This window comes from Diospyros lotus, chromosome 1, assembly GCF_014633365.1.
Source record: "Diospyros lotus cultivar Yz01 chromosome 1, ASM1463336v1, whole genome shotgun sequence".
Classification (NCBI taxonomy): domain Eukaryota; kingdom Viridiplantae; phylum Streptophyta; class Magnoliopsida; order Ericales; family Ebenaceae; genus Diospyros; species Diospyros lotus.
The window spans coordinates 12,337,361-12,354,992 of NC_068338.1; the positions used below are offsets into that span (position 1 = coordinate 12,337,361).

A 17,632-nucleotide genomic window follows, 5' to 3' on the forward strand; every position below is an offset into this window, starting at 1 on the left:
TACCATCATATCTAGTATTTCATCAAACTGAGTGATGGGAAAGTGGTACATTACAGTGATCTTTATTATTCTTGTACCATCAACATGCATCCTTCGTGTCCCATCTTTCTTAGGAGTTAAAAGGGTTGGTACTTCACACAAAGGGTTAAACTTTCTTGTACAACCTTTTTGGAGCAATCCTTCTACTTGCCTTTGGAGTAGTTCATCATGCTCAGCAGGATACATCCTTTAATGAGGCAACTTGGGAAGGGTGGCCCCTCAGAACAAAATCTATAGCATGTTAAATCTCATGCAAGGGTGGAAATTATCTGGAAGATCTTATGGGAAGACATCATAAAATTCATAAAGGACTTGGCAGGCTTCCTTAGGAACTGTTACTTTCAAGTTCCTTGGAACATTTTTAACCAGCACAAGTGCAAGAGATTCTTCATTAATCTCTAGGTCAAATTTTTTTGGGGTAATGATATGTAGTTCTTTTTTTACCATCACTTCCCCACTTTTGTTGAAGTTAGTAGATTTTGGAAGTAGGGGTTGGAGGAGAATTTTCTTGCTCTTGAATTCAAAAGATCAAGTGTTGGACAACTAGATCTTGTGACATTCAAATCAAATAACCATGTCTTTCCCAAAATGACATGACCAACTATTAGGACCCGGGGGTATTATTAAAATTTTTTGTAATAAAAGTAGCCAGATAGCCACTTGCATGTAAGTAGTTGTAGACGTACCTCACGGTTATGTTCATATTCCGTGGGAAGAGCCTATATAAGGCCATTGGAGGATGGGAGTTGTCCGGTTTGAATGATAATCTCTTTCCCTCTTAATTCTCTCTCTCTCGTCTTCTAATTCACAGTAACTTCAAGTCTCTCCTTGGAAACTTGGCAATTGGTATCAAAGCCAGTCATCCTCGGCTGTGGTTCTGAGTGTGGGAGTTAGTTCAATTGGTAGGATTGAGGCGAAGTGATCATAGATATAGATGGCAGAAGGAACTCGATTGAAACAACTGGAGAATGAATGGAAGCGATGGAATTCAGAATGACTCAAACGTAGGAAGTAGTAACGCAGAGTAGGGAAGAGAACAAGGCGATCTGCAATGAATTAAGGGAGGATATGGCGTCATCCCGAGAAGGAGTCCAAAGGGAATTGGCGAGGCAAATAGAGATGCTAGATTAGTTCGGGCAACGGATAGGCAGTGTGGTTAGCATGTTGTTTGCTCTCTCTCAATTTCGGTTGCCGCCGGAATTTCCTCCTTGGTTCGTTCCAGAAGCTGGTATAGCGGGAGCGAGAATTCTTCCCCGACCCCAAGGAGTGGCAGAAATGGGGAATTCATCATACGAAGACACTACAAAATTGATAAGGGAATTTAATTCTCCTCGTTCTCATCAAGGCTCTATGCCAAGGTTGGATATTCCTCTATTCGAAGTGTAACATCCTACATCGAGCGATAGGAAGGACTGGAACAACTTACCCTGATGGGCCTACGCGAACTTCCAAGGGGGTCACCCATCCTTGAGCTTCCCCAGCTCAAGCACGCTTAACTCTGGAGTTCTTTGCCTACATTCAGCCCAAAATGTATCCAGCTGGTGTTATTTCCTTCCCTACTTATCCTCAATACAGACTACCATTCTTTAGGCTCTTCGGGTATTACATTTTCCCCCCTTGAGCACATGACGTTCTCGTCATACAACCTTACAACTAGTTCCAGATCTTCTCCCCTTTGAAGGCTGTTTGTTATCCTAGAAGCCTACCAGGAGCCGCTCCTTGATCAGGCCCTCGCGCCCTGGCGCCACTCCCCGCCCTCATCGGACCGCCTTCACCAAGGCTCGGCTCTGATACCACCTGTAACATCTCGTATCGAGCGATAGGAAGGACCGGAATAACTTACCCTAATGGACCTACGCGAACTTCTCAGGGGGTCACCCATCCTTGGGCTTCCCCAGCTCAAGCACGCTTAACCCCGAAGTTCTTTGCCTGCATTCAGCCCGAAAGGTATCCAATTGGTGTTGTTTTCTTCCTTACTTATCCTCGATACATACTACCCTTCTTTGGGCTTTTGGGGTATTACACGAAGGATCCAAGCCTAGGTGGTGGATCCAGAGCTGTGAGAGGTCCTTTCAATTCTACCAAATTGCTGAGAATTAGCGAATCAATGTAGCCATAGCCTATCTAAATGATACGGTTGATGCTTGGTTTCAAGGGTGGCATAAATCAAGGGGAATGGATGCTAGATGGATTGATTTTGTGGAGGAATTTTGTATACGCTTCAGGGAACGAAATACAGTAGATGTGATAAAGGAGTTTAATAAACTCAAACAGGAAGGGTCAGTGGCCAAATATCATGAAAGGTTTGAGGAATTAGGAGCATTGATGTGGAGTGCTCAACCAACCCTCACCGATCAGTACTTTGTATCCAGCATCATTAGTGGCCTCAAAGATGAGTTGAGGTCCATGATAAAAATGATGGTGCCAATGACGGTTAGGCAAGCAATAGAAAAGGCTAGGTTGTAGGAATTAACACTAGAGGCGATATTCAAAAGGAATAGGTTGGCTGTTAGGCTAATGCCAACTCTTAATTATCTTGCAAGAGGGAATAACAGGCCATTATTAGTGGGAGGGCCTTTAAGGGGTCCTAAAGTTAACCCTCTACCTCTCTGTGCCACAACCATGGAGCAGAGGCAACTTATGGGGTTATGTTTCAAATGTGGTGAGAAATATCATGCATGCACCAGTACAGGAGGCAACTCCTTAACATGGAAATAGAGGAGGAGCATAATGCCGACGGATTAGAAGAGGAGGAGGAAGTGATTCAAGAGGGAGCTGGACTAGTGAGGGAAGAAGAAACAGAACATGAGGGAGGAGAAATTTCCTTCCATGCTTTGAAAGGAGGGCTTACTGGTTAAATCATAAAGGTGTAGGGGTAGGTGGGACAAAAGAGACTGTTGGTATTGATCGATAGTGGCAGCACCCGTAGCTTCTTGAATGAAGCTACTGCCATGGAATTAAAGTGCAAATTAATGGCTACAACTCCTTTCTCGGTGATAATGGCTAATGAGAGTAAGATGTATAGCCACAAAAAGTGTGAAGGTTTTTGTTAGAAGATGCAAGGACACGCATTCCAAGCTAACCGAAGTGTTCTAGAATTAGGTGGCTATTACATAGTGTTGGGTGTGGATTGGATGAAGACTGTCAGCCCTTTCACTTTTGATTTTAACAAACTGGAAGTCACAGTGGAAAGGGGAAATTCTAAGCTCATTCTAAAAGGGACCTTGGAGCAAGGAGAATGCAAATGGATAAGGGGAGAGAAACTACAGAGATTGATAAAGAGTAAAAAGGGTCAAATAACCTAACTGTATTCAATCCATGCATTAGAGGGGCATGAACTAGAAGGTAGGGATATAGAAAAGAATCTTCTATGGAGAGGAAGCTTGGCACTGCTCCAATCCACCACTTAGGTATCACTTCCAAATAGCTTAACTTTACTGTTAAAGGAATTTCAGGATCTCTTTGTTGAACCTCACACCCTGCCACCCCAAATGTAACGACCCGAGTTTTCAGGGCAAAGAGCAAGGTGGCATCATATTGTTCTCACAATAATTATCTTTTGAAAGAGATAGAAGAACTAAGTGGGGTTTGAAGGAACATCAAGGAAAGAAGAAGTCTTATTCAGATAGCAAGGGGGGCATTCAGATATGTGGATGAGATATTCGGATATGAGGCTTCATATTCGAATAGCAAGGGAAGATATTTGTATGTGTTGAAGGCTATTCAAATATGTGGAAGTCCCATTCGGATATACCAAGCCTTATTCGGATATGAGAAGGAAAGAAGGAAACCATATTCGAATATGAGGGGGTCCTATTCAGATGTGTGAGGCCGTATTTGGATGTGGAAGCTGAATATTCGATGTGAGAATGCCTATTCGGATATGCTAGGATTCATTCAGATATGTTCAAAAGAGGGGAAGCCTCGTTTGGATATGGGGAAGCCCTATCTGGATATATCAAGAGGTGTTCGGATATGAGAGAAATGAGGAGGACCATATTCGGATATGCGAGGGGGTATTCGGATGTGTCAAAGGAAAAGAAGAGTGTATGAATTTGGATGGTGTGAGGGGTATTCGGATATGAGAGGTCATGCATTCAGATATGCTAGGCCTTATTCGGATATGTGAGAGAAGAAGAGGAAAGCTAGTTCGGATAGCTTGAGGGGCATCAGAATATTCCAAGATGCATATTTGGATATGGGGAATTGTATTCAGATATGTGAGACAAAGAGGGGGAGCCATATTTGGATGTGGGGGAGTCTATTCAGATATCACTCACAAAAGAAGCAAGATAGCATTCGGATAGCCTAGAATCATCTAGATATGGGCCACGCATCTCGTTTTCTTGCATTCCTTCCTCTCGTCTCTCTGGTTCCGGTTTACTTTGCGGCCAAGTAAGGCATTAATGAGTGTCAGGGCATGGAGAAATCAGGGAAAGCATGGTTGCAAATGGGTTTAGATTACCTAATCATTGTGAAAATTAATTAGAGGGATGGTGCAATGGTGAGGATGTCGTTGTGAGTACCTGGCGATTATAAATAGAAGCAGGAGGCTCGGCCAGGAAAGAGAATTGCAGAAGAAGTTTCGTGAGGAAGCTGGAGGAGAAGCCAGAGGAGACTCGAGGAAGAAGAAGAAGACGCAGCCAGCTGCAAAGGATAGGAAAAAGGAAGGAAGTGAAGTCGAAGAAGATCGTCATAAGCGAAGTTTAAGGCAAGCTCCCCCCCCCTCTCCTTTACGTAAGATTCATCAGTTTATCTTCGGTCTTTCTTAACTTTGTTGTAACCTCCATCTTGAGCATGAAATAGGGTTTGTCTCACCCTATTACTCGTTTGGAATGATGCTTCTTGGCTAGGTTCAGGCGTACGCAAGATATTGGGTCATCTTGCAAGAATATGGTATATAAGTTTGGTCTTGTGTTCTGAGTTCATTGAGTTTAATGAGAGCATGTTAATGTATTGAGGGTTTAAGCGAAGAGGGAGTTTAATAAGTGCATAGGATGGATTTTATAGGGTTACGTTAAAAGTTTTAATGGAAAAGATTGTAGGAAGAGTCATGAAAAGCTTATGAACTGCCAAGTTTAAAGTATATACTAATGTTATCTATGTGGGTTTTTGGCCTTGAAATACTTGAATAAATATTCCCTTAATAACTGTGTAAAAACCCTTGCATATACATGAATGTGTGAATTGCATATGATCATGCATGATATTGTATATATGATTATCAGGTGAAGTTTATGATGGGTATTTGTCCCCTCGGCCTCTGAACGGGAGCACTGTTATCATTGTGCCGGTGACGTCCGGGCAAGATAGTCGTGTGTTGCCATGCCAAAGAAGGTGACGTATGGTTGATGAGTATTAGAAGTTTTGATATTGTGTGTGGTGCTGATAAGCATATTAACAGGTGTAAGCCTAAGGGCTATTTATATTTTATTGAGCATGTGCATGTGTTGCATTATGATATGAAACCTCTCATGGGGGGTACCTAACATAAAAAGCAATGTGAATGTGGACATGCATGACGATACACGGCATATAATATGAACTGGGCCCAAACGACCATTTTCATAATTATGAACATGTGCCATATGAACCTGGAACATGACAGGGGCACTAATTTAAAGCAAAGTGAATATGTACCGTAATGTATAGCATGACGTAGGAATGTATATGGGGAGCTTTGTTGTGGCTAGTCATGGTGATTCCTTCATGATAAAATTTCCTATGATGCCCTTTACTTCAAATATGCTTGTTGAGCCTTGTGGCTCACCTTGTTTTTAACATCATTCCAGGTATCTACGTGGCGGAAGCTGAAGACCTAAGGGAATCGATGAATAGGTGCTTGCGTACAGGGTCGTCCCAACCACGAAGATTCTGGGGATGTCCTGGGCCAAGGGGCCTAATGCTTGTAATCCTCATTAGGAATTTTTAATTGATTTATGAATGAGAAGGACCATGTTGTAATCGCTGCACTCTTGTTATGTAAGAGAATAGTGAGGAAAATGGATGGTATTTTGATTTAAATTTTTAGTCGCAGCTCCCTAAATATGGGGTTGTGACACCAAAGGACCTTAGACCATTCGATATTCCTTAAACCTCACTTTAAACCAGTGAATTTGAGAACTTGTAGATACTCTCCCATACAAAAAGCAGAGATTAAAAAACAAGTGGCTAGCATGCTCTCTTCAACCATCATACGCCCTAGCCAAAGCCCTTTTGCATCCCTTGTCTTACTCGTGAAAAAGAAGGATAGGACTCACAGATTTTGTGTTGACTACCGACAACTCAACTCCAATACCATCAAAAGCAAATTACTTATACCCCTTATTGATGACCTTTTAGATGAGTTACATGGGGCCAAAATCTTTTCTAAATTTGACCTAAGATTCAGATATCATTAAATTTGGATGTCACCCCCTGATATACATAAGACAACCTTTCGTACATCAAGGACTATACGAATTTATGGTGATGCCCTTTAGGCTCATCAATGCCCCAGCTACCTTCTAGGCCTCGATGAACCAAGTATTTCAGCCTTACCTAAGGAAATTCATCATAGTTTTCTTCGATGATATCCTTGTTTATAGCTAAAACTTTGACCAACATTTAACCCACCTAAGAATAACATTTGAGGTTTTGAATTCTAACAAGCTGTATGTTAAGCTATCCAAGTGTACATTTTCTCAAAAAGAGGTGGAGTACTTAAGCCACATTATTATAGGGGAGGGAGTGAGGACTGACCCTCAAAAGGTTGCAGCTATGGTTAAGTGGCCTAGATGATAATCAATAAAGGAGCTAAGGGCGTTCTTAGGTTTAACTGGTTATTACAGGAAGTTTGTGTAGAATTATGGGCTCATTAGCAAGCCCCTTACAAAGCTCCTCAAGATAGATAGTTTCTAGTGGAACTCTCGGGCAGAGGCTTCTTTTTTGACACTTAAGCTAGCCATGATAGAGGCCCTTGTGCTAGCCCTTCCAGATTTCTCCAAGACATTTATGGTGGAGACAGACGCAAGTGACAAAGGAATAGGGGTCGTGTTAATACAGGAGGGAAGGCCCTTTGCTTGCATTAGTCAAGCACTAGCTCCCAGGCATTTGGGTTTGAGTGTGTATGATAAGAAGCTACTGACAATATTGGGGGCTATTGAGAAATGGAGGCACTACCTCGAGGCCAACCCTTTTATAATTAAAATCGACCATGAGAGTCTGCAATTTATATCCTAACAAAAATTACACACTCAACTACAAAGGAAAGGGGTCTCAAAGCTTATGGGATTGGATTACTCCATGGAGTATCGAAGAGGAAAGAAAAATGTGGTGGCAAATGCTCTATCGAAGAAGGAAAAGGTTGGACAATGCCAAGCAATTTCTGTGGTAGTCACAAAGTGGATGAAAGAAGTGACTGGAAGTTATGAGCAGACACCATGGGTCAAAGACTTAATGGCAAGTCTAGCAATGCAGCCATCAAGTCTAGTAGTGCAGCCATCAGGATCCTCAAGGTATACCCTTACTAATGGGTTGGTGCGGTTCAAGGGAAAAATGGTGGTGGGTGATGATGAAGCATTGAGGAAGAGGATACTAACTACCCTACATGAGTCACTAATGGGAGGCCATTTTAGCATTAAGGCAACTTACCACAAGGTGAGACACTTATTTTTTGGCCATGGCAGAAAAAAGTAGTGAACTTTGTCTTGTCATGTTCAATCTTTTAGAGGTGTAAGCATGAGAATGTAACCTATCCAAGGCTGCTACAACCCCTAGAAATTCCAGAGCAGGCATGGGAGGGAGTATCTATGGACTTTGTTGAATGTTTGCCAAAATCAAAAGGGCAAAATGTGGTCATGGTAGTGGTGGATAGGCTAACCAAGTCCGCGCGCTTCATCAGCTAAACCCATCCCTTTACAACACAAGAGGTAGCAAGGGTGTTCATGGACTCAGTGGTGAAGTTCTGTGGGTTGCCAAAGTCAATTGTTTCTGATAGGGATAAGATTTTTACGAGTACTTTCTAGCATGAGCTGTTTAAAAGCTTGGGAGTTGGATTACACATGTCTACTACCTACCATCCCCAAACAGATAGCTAAATCAGGAGAGTCAACCAATGCTTGGAGGGTTACTTGAAATGTATGTGTCACACTAAACCTAAGATTTGGCATAAATGGCTATCTTTAACCCAGTGATGGTACAATTCAAACCACCACAGTGCCATTAACAGGAGCCCTTTCAAAGCAGTATTTGGTTACAAGCCCTCTCTGATTCCAGCCCTATCTAGTGCCACAACCACCATGGCCACGATGGAACAGTATCTCCGGCAAAAGAAGGAAGTTTTGAGAATATTCAAGAAGGAATTGAGTATATCTCAGAACCGGATGAAGCAGCACATTGATCAGAGGAGTGATTGGTCCTTTGAGGTGGGGGATAGGGTTTTCTTAAGGTTGAAAAGGTTCTTAAAACAACCTTTTACAACCATACCATCATCTAAACTAAGCCCTAAGTACTTCAATCCTTATGAGGTCGAGTCAAAGGTTGGGAAGGTGGCCTACAAACTGAGATTGCCCGAAGGAGTCAACGTGCACCTGGTGTTCCACTTGTCTTTCTTGAAGAAGTCCATTGAGCCCTATGCTACTATCAGTCCAGACCTACCTTTGAATGAAGAGGAAAAAGGAGTAGTAGAACCCCAAGCTATTCTAGATAGAAAGGTATTACATCCGGGCTCGGTGACTTTGACTCAAGTGCTAGTTTGGACACAAAAAGACCCCAACCACACAACATGAGAGTACCTGCCTAAGTTACTCAATCAATTCCCACGAGCTACAGGGCTACTCTAAATTCTTGGGGACAAGAATTGTTTCTAGGGGTGAGGAAATGTTAGGACTTGGGGGTATTATTGAAATTTTTTGTAATAAAAGTAACCACATGGCCACTTGCATGTAAGTAGTTGTAGATGCGCCTCACGATTATGTTCATATTCCACGGGAAGAGCCTATATAAGGCCATATATTGGAGGGTGGGAGTTATCCGATTTGAATGATAATCTCTTTTCCTCTAAATTCACTCCTCTCTCTCTCTCTCTCTCTCTCTCTTGTCTTCTAATTCACGGTAACTTCAAGTCTCTCCCCGAAGACTTGACACCATCATCAATAGGAATAACATCACACCAAATTTGAACCTCACAATCTAGCTAGGAGTTGAATGGGCATTGAGCATCGTGCTTTCCCTACTATGGAAGAGGTATCTTATCTTCCTAGGAAACACTAGAAGGCTGGGATCAGGTACTGGTTTTAACCCTAGGCGGGACATTGGATTAGAGGAGATTGCATTGACATTTACAAAGTTCTTGATTAATTTTGATTTGTCGGGAGGAATATGGCATGACTACGCTGGATAGCCTCTGATGAACCAGAATGAGAGGAGGTGATTTTCTAACACAACTTAAAGATATTATCATCAATCATAAGCATCATCACCAACCTCATTAAATATTATTACATTCATAGATTTGTTCCTCTAGGTGTCCTCCATCATTCACTCCACTTTCCTCAATAACTAGGGCCTTTGATGGACCACTAGGCAAATGACTACCCAAACCCCTACATTTAAAGCACTGCACTCATCAGGTAGTATCTAGGATCTTACTCTTTTTGGCCTTTACCTTTGTTCTATCAGCACAGATGGCATGCCTATGATGCAAAGTCGGATCTGGGCATCTCAACTAAATAGTGGGTTGATGAGACATTTTGAGTGGGTTATTTCTGGGTATTGTTCGTTAAAAGACATTTGGGATCTACCACACATACAAAACAAAATTTTATTTTATAGATAATATCTCTTTGCGTTATGATCCGATGTTAAAAATATGGAGGAGTTAGGTGTTCATTTTTGCATGAATTTAGCTGAAGTTCGAAGCCATTAATCTAAGTGGGAAATAGAATAAGAGAATCAGATGTGCATATGTAGTCATGGCCCACTGGACTTTGGAAAGACTGACTACTCTAATTGGCAAGAACATAATCCGTCAGGTTATGGAATAAACTCATTCCCATTCCCCGAATGAATTGATTTAGATTTGGTGGAATCATTTCCTCTACCAGCTTCTTAAAAGTTGTAGCATCTATGACCCATCTCGTTGGCAGGTAACTACTGGGATCTGCTTGATTGGCTTGATTTGGCAATACTTAGAAAATTATGGCGGAAGATTTAGCAAAGCTGTTGCATGCATCTCCTATATGCTATGAATATGATAGCTGTTCTGTTGTTGCAATCCTACTACTACTGCTTTGTTTGGTCTTCAATCAATTCTTAATTGGAGCAAGGTGTGTGGTGTTTTGCTTGATAATATTATGGCTAATTATGGCCACAAGATACCCAACACTTTCGTTCAGTGGGGTAGTATATAAGAAAAATAGTGAATATTTAAACAAAAATATTTGTTATTTTCAGTTAAGTAAAGAAAAATATAGATAAAATTTAAACATTTGTTATTGAAATCAAGATTTGATTTCGATTTGAAATTTTAAATGCAACAATAAAACAATCGTGTCCTAGCAACAATATTTTATGCACAATACGTAATTTTACAGTTACATTATTGGTTAGAAAAATATAGTAAATAATTCCAAACAACAGAAGAAGACCGAACTGATATAATAATAATGTAAAGAAAGTACAGACTAGTAGTAGTAGTGGTGGTAAGTCTATATTCTTCCAATCTGACATTTTATTAGATCATTTCACTAAACAAAGCTCAACACCAAGACCAAGGGAAACATGTTAATGAAAACTCGCGATAGCGATATATACATATATATATAACCTCAACGACTCCACGTGATTTGACATGCATTTACAGGTAGAATCGGGGGCAAACATATCCAGAAACAATTCTCTCTTTATATATATATATATATTCACAGCTTTAGCCACTAACATAACAACTCGTCGAATTTCTAGCTACCTAGTCTAGTCTAGTCTAGTCTAGTTGTTAAAAGCATTTATTTTACAACCAACACTAACATGTTTCCTCCAGCTTGACTGACAGTTAAAATTACATGTAAGAAGTCGCTAAACCAAGCACTTTCATTTCACCTAGCTCCTCATTAAACCAACTACATCATGTTTCATTGTTTCAAGGCAGTGGATTCTTGTGGTTGCTGCTCTTGAGCTTGAGAACCCGCCTTTCCATCTTTAATCTCTCTCTTGTTGCCATCTGGACCACCTTCTCCTATCACGGAATGATAATTCTGGTTTCGGCACTGATCATCTTGTTCCATCAATTGCCTTTCTCCATCTGCTTCAAAAGTTGGATAGGAAAAGAAACCAGAAAAGCATGTGTAACAATGCGCACTCTGTCACCAAATGCTCGTTAGAGCAGCCTTTTTAATCCTAGGAACTCTACTGGAGGATTAAAAAGAAGAAACTTGATGATGCAAGAACATGCGTCTGGAATCTAGAGGAAATGGAAAATTACAGGTTCCGGCAACTACCAGTGGTAGAGAGAGGAATATATGCAAAATTATATGCCTCATATTCAACTAGCAGCCAATGAATGCCAGCCGAAGATAAAAATGAAAAGCTTGATAAGGAAATGGAACATCTGGAGGCCATTCTATGGAGAAATTTGAATAATTTGTTTTGACAAAATTTTACAGCTTACAAACTGATATACATAAGAAGCATAAGCTCCAAATTGCAATAGAAGAGAAAGTTCCTTTGTTTAATTCTTGCCTAGTTGTCTAGTGTGTTTATATTTAGTCAGTTAGTACTGCTCTCACCATCAGAAGCATCTTCAAGCGTCGCAATTGCGTCAACAAGGGCTTGCTCATGTTCCTGCAATTAAAAAAGGGGTGTCACCATTGCTACTAGGAAAGACGGTGACGCAAATCTATGGCCAGGTACTAGTTCTTACTTTAAGCACTTTCTTTGCTTTCTCGACCTCTTTTGGATCTGGTTGGTTTGCACTGAAAACTTTCTCCACCTAAAGAAGTTCACATCAGCGTGGGAACCAAAAAACCATGCTAAAAAAAAGAAAAAAAGGGTCGACATACTTGATGTTTCATGGAAAAGTTTTAAAAGATTTAGCATACCTCCTTAATTAGAGTATCAGTATTAAGTATTTCAATATCGCCCAAAGCCTTCTTTTGTGATGAAGGAAGGTCTTTGCTTGGCTGATGCTTCGTGGTCCCTCTTCCTCTTGCTGCGGCACCGATGTGGGCCATTGGCTTCTTAAATCCACGATTTGGTCCACTTCGACCCCCTCTATGAGAAATTCCTGGATCCTCCCACTGGATGTCTTCCGCTGATATCTACGATCAGAAGATCATATAATTAACTTTTGCCTTTCATATGCAAGTCATGCAATGTTAGGCTACCAGCCACAAGTATAGAGGATGGCAAAAGTTAGAATGAAAATCGTTCCGATTCATTTGAAAAAATCTCGTGCGATAGCAAGCAACTCATTCCATATCATACACGAGCACATGAATAAATCATGAATTTTTGAAATCTGCCTGACATATACTTGTCTTTAATTTTTGTTTGTCTTTATGTACATTAAAAGATTGATAGAAGGGGCATTCTCTCTTGAAGTCTTAAACTACATTCATGCAAAATGACGTAATCTCTCTTGAACTCTTGAACCTTTCTTTCGAGAAGCGACAAAACCAAATACACCATGAGATCAGAAACAAGAGTAGCAACAAACCAAACCTTTCTAAAGTTTTCCTCCGTATCCCAAGCTTAGTGTTCATGCCTTATTTTTTGTCTCATCCAACATGCACACACTTCTGCCTGGATATGTTTAGTGAGTTCATCCACTACTAGGGAAAATAGGTAAAGATTTAATGTAGATCATTGATGTAATCCCATTGTAATGGGAAAAGATTTAATATCTCCTCCATTTGTATTGATACATGTTTCTACTTCATGGCACATGTTTCTCCTCCATATGTTTAGTGAGTTCATCCATATCTTTCTATTCTCTTCCCCTCTTATCACTTTTATATTTAGTTTCATATTCATCATATTCTCACAACACTTGCATCTTATAATTAGCAAGGAATAGTGTATAAGCTTATAAATAACAATAGAAAAATTGAATTACTCTCTGTAAAAGTTGTCTTTTGAATGAGATTGTGATGAATAATTTAAGTTTAGCTAGACAAATTCTAGCTACACAAAAAGGGGCATGTATAGAGAGTATAAACTAATAATATAAAAAAGAAAATTAGCCCTCTATTTAACAACTAAATCTTTCAAATGAATCGGTGGTTAGCAAACTAACAAACAGTTTGCTTAATATTTCATATAGCTTGTACATCTTGCCTTGTATCATTACACTTAACCCACTTAATACTTTCACTTGTGATTTGTTGAAATTAGCATTTTTTGAGTGAATGCTATTCAGACCCCTCTTTAATGTTGTCATATGTGGCCAACAACAACTAAGCTTCACAATCAAGCAGTTTCTACATGGGCAGGTAGCTAAACAAAGCACATGTATTAACCCAGGATAAAAAAAAAAAAAAAAAACAGCAATATAATTATTGAAACTGAGGGAAAGTTGCATCTTTTACCTCTTTGAGATTAACCCATTCCCACGTTTCATCTGCTGTCCTGATATCATAAACCAAAGCATGTCGACCCTGGCATTTTTGTGATTAGTTAATTAAGTTTAGGCCCATCGAATAATGCAGTAACATTGATAGACAACTGGACATACATCACCAGAATTATAGTCAACTATCACAGCTTCATAGAAGTTATTGTCTTCAGGCCACCTAGTCCAAACTTTCCTTCCAATTAATGGATTAAAATTTGCTGCTTCAGAGGGTTGAACTCCAAGGGGACCTGAAGAACCCTGATTTGCAACTTTGGCTCTTCCAGTTAAACCTGCAGAAGTGTGCTGCATATACCAATGAATGCCTCACTCAGTTTTACCAAAAACAGAAAATAAAGGCGTATAGTGCATGTCAATCTTCATCTTTTTAAAGAAAACTCTTCTCAGAAAATTATATGACTTACTGATTTTGTCTTCTTGCCCCTAGATCTAGAGACAGGCCCACGTTTCAAAGCTGCTGCTGATGGCTGCATTGTTGGATGCAGTGGTGGGGATGGTGCACCTCGAGATAAAGAACCTACAGACTGTGATGTCTTCTGTTTCTTAAGTGATGCTGAAACACTAGGACTAGGCATGGGATCATGGATAGGCTGGCTACTGCTGAGCATAACAGGTTGGAGGCCTCTTGCCTTCCTCCACTCCCTAATGACATTATTGAACAGAATCTCATAAAAAGGAGTAACCGCACAGGTGTGACAAGATACACGATGAACTATTCTCAACTATACAACTTCATCAAACCTTATCCTCCTGATGATATCATCAGCATTAACCCTGGATAGAAGCTCCCTGTGTTCCTCATCCGACACCCTAAGTTCTTTTCTAAGTTCAGTAATTAAGCCTTCTTTATCCTAGAATACACACAAAAAAAAGAATTTCAAAGCAATGAAATGCAATCCAAAGAATCTGATACAATGAATACACAATAAACTGTAATATGTACCCATGAAATGGCATCGGATTGAGCTTTGAATGCCCGGAGCACTGAACTATATGCTTCTTGTTCTATATGGTGGATCTGGGTCTCCATATCATTATTCATACGAGATAGTTGAGCAGTAATGACCACTGCAGATCCTCCATTCCCTGCAGCATGGCCCGCCCTTGGAAATCTATTTTGATGTCTTGCAGGAAGGTCATCATCCGTACCTGCAGTAATATCAAATAAGAATTCCTCTATCAATACTCCTCACTGTCACTGTACACCCCCAAAAAAGAAAACAAAAAGGAAATCTGTAGATTTAGGGAAAAACCTCATGAACATTTCAAAAATCATTAGATAATTATCAGGCAACAACATTGACTAGTAACAATGTTGTTTCCTCTGCATGCATCATGTGCTCAAGCATGAGAGGAGAGAAGGAAGCTAAATGTTTATAACAATTTCTGTACTGTTGTGGTGCATATATTTGAACTTGAGTACAACATTCATTCACTGGAGCATCTAGCATGCCATCCTCAACATGCTTGCCCAGATAATCATGTGTTAAAAAGACAACAAAGAAAAGGGTATATTACACAGAGCACCGATGAGTTTTGACAAAAACACAGACCTCCTGACATTTGAAAAATGAAAAAGACCTCACTCGAGGTTATTAACCATGCATCACTTTCCCCCTGCTGTTAGAAAATGAATGTTAATTTTTTCTTGAAAAGTAAACTTTCTGGAAGTTTAATGAATGGAATAACTTCCTTAAATTTCATTGATCTGTGGTATGTAAATATATGCACAAAGTTTCCTAAGAAATCTCCTAGAATTTAGGACTACATTACGCACCTAATATTTAGGTCTAGATTACAACAATATACTTTCGATTAAGATCAATATAAACTAGGATTTTCTTATCTAATTTTAAGAAATATCCTTATCCTTCCAGCTGGTTATCTCTTTCATCTTTATCTTTAGCATCTTCTCTTCTTATCCTCTCAGTTATAGCCTAAATTTTCTCCTTTATCTTCTCCATCACTCTCACTGAAGCTAGTGAATAGATATTTATCATTCCCAACTTGCCTCAAATAGATTCAAATCCTTGCTTCTGCATTGCTTTAGTAAGGAGTCTGACTCTTGAAATTCAGTAGGGATATAGGTGAAACTTATATCTCCTCTTTCTATTTCTTGCTTGACAAAGTGCCAATTAATCCTCACGTGTTTCATCCAGTCATGTTGTACCAAATTATTCACAATGCTAATGATAAACTTGCTGTCACAATAAAGTACTTTTGGTGAAGCTATTGAAAGTTGCAAGTCTTCCATCATTTTCTCTACCCAAATAACCTCACATATCCCTTGTGCAATAGATCTAAACTCTGCTTCTGCACTGTTTCTTACCACCACTAATTGCTTTTTGCTTCTCCAGATTACCAAATTTCTCTAGTTTATTACAAAAACTAGATATAGACATGTTGTCTTCAATAGAACTAGCCCAATCAGCATCCACAAATGCACTTATTGCTTTGTCTTGACTCTTCTTAAACAAGAGTCCTTTCCCGGGTGTTCCTTTGAGACCTAAGAATATGATAGGTTGTCTTAAGATGCCTTCTTGTAGGTGAAGTGCATGAATTGAGTTACTATGCTTACAACATATATAATGTTAGGTCTTGTGAGTGATAAATAGATAAACTTGCCCACTAATCATTGATATCTCCCTTTATCCACTTGATACTCCTATTTGTTGTATTCTTTATTCTTCTAGTTAGGTTCTAAGGGTGTACCAACAGGTTTGCATTCCAGCTTACCAGTTCCTTTCAACAGATCAATAGTGTATTTCCTTTGAGACATGCAAATCCCTTCCTTGCTTTTGGCTACTTCCATCCCCAAAAAGTATTTTAACTCTCCCAAATCTTTTACTTCAAATGCGGCTCTCAATTTTCCTTTTAAATGTTCAATTTCCAGCTCTTAGCCTACTGTGATGATGACATCATCTATATAGATAATAAGAATTGTCTTCCGGCCATCAATTTCAATTTTTGTAAAGAGGATATGGTCTGTCTGCACTTGTTTGTATCCCAATTGAATAATAGTGTCACTAAATCATTTGAACCAAATCCTTGGAGACTGCTTTAGACCATATAATGACTTATTTAGCTTGCATACCTTTCCTCTTGTGTCTTCTGTCTAAAACTCGAGGGGATCTTCATATTAATTTCCTCTTCCAACTCCCCATTTAATAATGCATTCTTAATGTCCAGCTGATGTAACTTCCAATCTAGATTAACAACCACTGAAAGCAACACTCGGATAGAATTAAGTTTGGCCATCGGAGCAAAAGCCTCCTCATAATTGAGTACTTGGGTTTGGGTAAACCCTCGAGCTACTAATCTTGCCTTATACCTGTCAATGCTTCCATTAGAATTGTACTTCACTATAAAAACCCATTTACTGCCAACAACTTTCTTTCCATCTGTAGATTTGACAATATTCCAAGCACCATTAGCTTCTAGGACTTGCATTTCATTCATTATTGCTTCCTTCCACTTTTCATCTTCTAATGCATGATGTATATCCTTAGGAATCACTACATCATCAATGCTGGTGTGAAGGCCTTGAATTGTGGAGATAGCTTTGAATATCCCACATAGTTTGAAATAGAATGCTTTGTACACAATCTCACCCCTTTCCTTAGAGCTATTGGGATATCAAGATCATCAAACCTATCGGAAGTAGCCTTTTCCATGTTGTCACTGCCCTCAGTTTCTGGACCTATCTCTGGATCAAACATTGGGTTTGGCTGAGGGTCACGAGACCTTCTAGAATATACCAAATATGGTTTATCCAAGGCTGGATTTTCTTGAATCCGGTCTTCTTGATCTCCCCTTGAATTAGACACTGAATTTTGAGTAGGAATAGGAGGTTCAAGGACTGATTTAGTGGCAGTAGGGGGTTCAGGATCTTGGATCATAGGTAGAGGCAAAATAGAGTCCCACTGTTCCTCTACACTGGGCCTTTGTTCCTGCAGAGAAGTGTTATGAAAAAATGGTGGTTGT

At 39.8% G+C, this 17,632-nt stretch overlaps 2 protein-coding genes across 4 annotated transcripts in view; one reads left to right on the forward strand and one right to left on the reverse strand.

The window, feature by feature from the left end:
• The first annotated feature begins 7,323 nt into the window (after positions 1-7,323).
• LOC127801693 (uncharacterized) lies at positions 7,324-8,807 on the forward strand. Its single transcript, XM_052337065.1, has 2 exons — positions 7,324-7,535; positions 8,237-8,807. Exons 1-2 carry the CDS (start codon positions 7,324-7,326, stop codon positions 8,805-8,807), a joined length of 783 nt encoding a protein of 260 aa, XP_052193025.1.
• A 2,096-nt stretch (positions 8,808-10,903) lies between these two features.
• LOC127807602 (protein EMSY-LIKE 3-like) overlaps positions 10,904-17,632 on the reverse strand; it is a 39,964-nt gene continuing 33,235 nt past the window's right edge. Inside the window, exons 2-10 of one of the 3 annotated variants that reach the window (XM_052345603.1) lie at positions 14,592-14,797; positions 14,390-14,499; positions 14,053-14,290; positions 13,751-13,933; positions 13,605-13,673; positions 12,117-12,335; positions 11,939-12,007; positions 11,805-11,859; positions 10,904-11,323 (exon numbers count right to left, since the gene is read on the reverse strand). In XM_052345603.1, the coding sequence (XP_052201563.1) occupies positions 11,151-11,323; positions 11,805-11,859; positions 11,939-12,007; positions 12,117-12,335; positions 13,605-13,673; positions 13,751-13,933; positions 14,053-14,290; positions 14,390-14,499; positions 14,592-14,797 (1,322 nt within the window). In that variant the 3' untranslated portion in view covers positions 10,904-11,150. Of the gene's footprint in view, positions 11,324-11,639; positions 11,860-11,938; positions 12,008-12,116; positions 12,336-13,604; positions 13,674-13,750; positions 13,934-14,052; positions 14,291-14,389; positions 14,500-14,591; positions 14,798-17,632 lie in introns of those variants that run through there. The other 2 variants (XM_052345608.1, XM_052345615.1) reach the window with 2 other exon arrangements.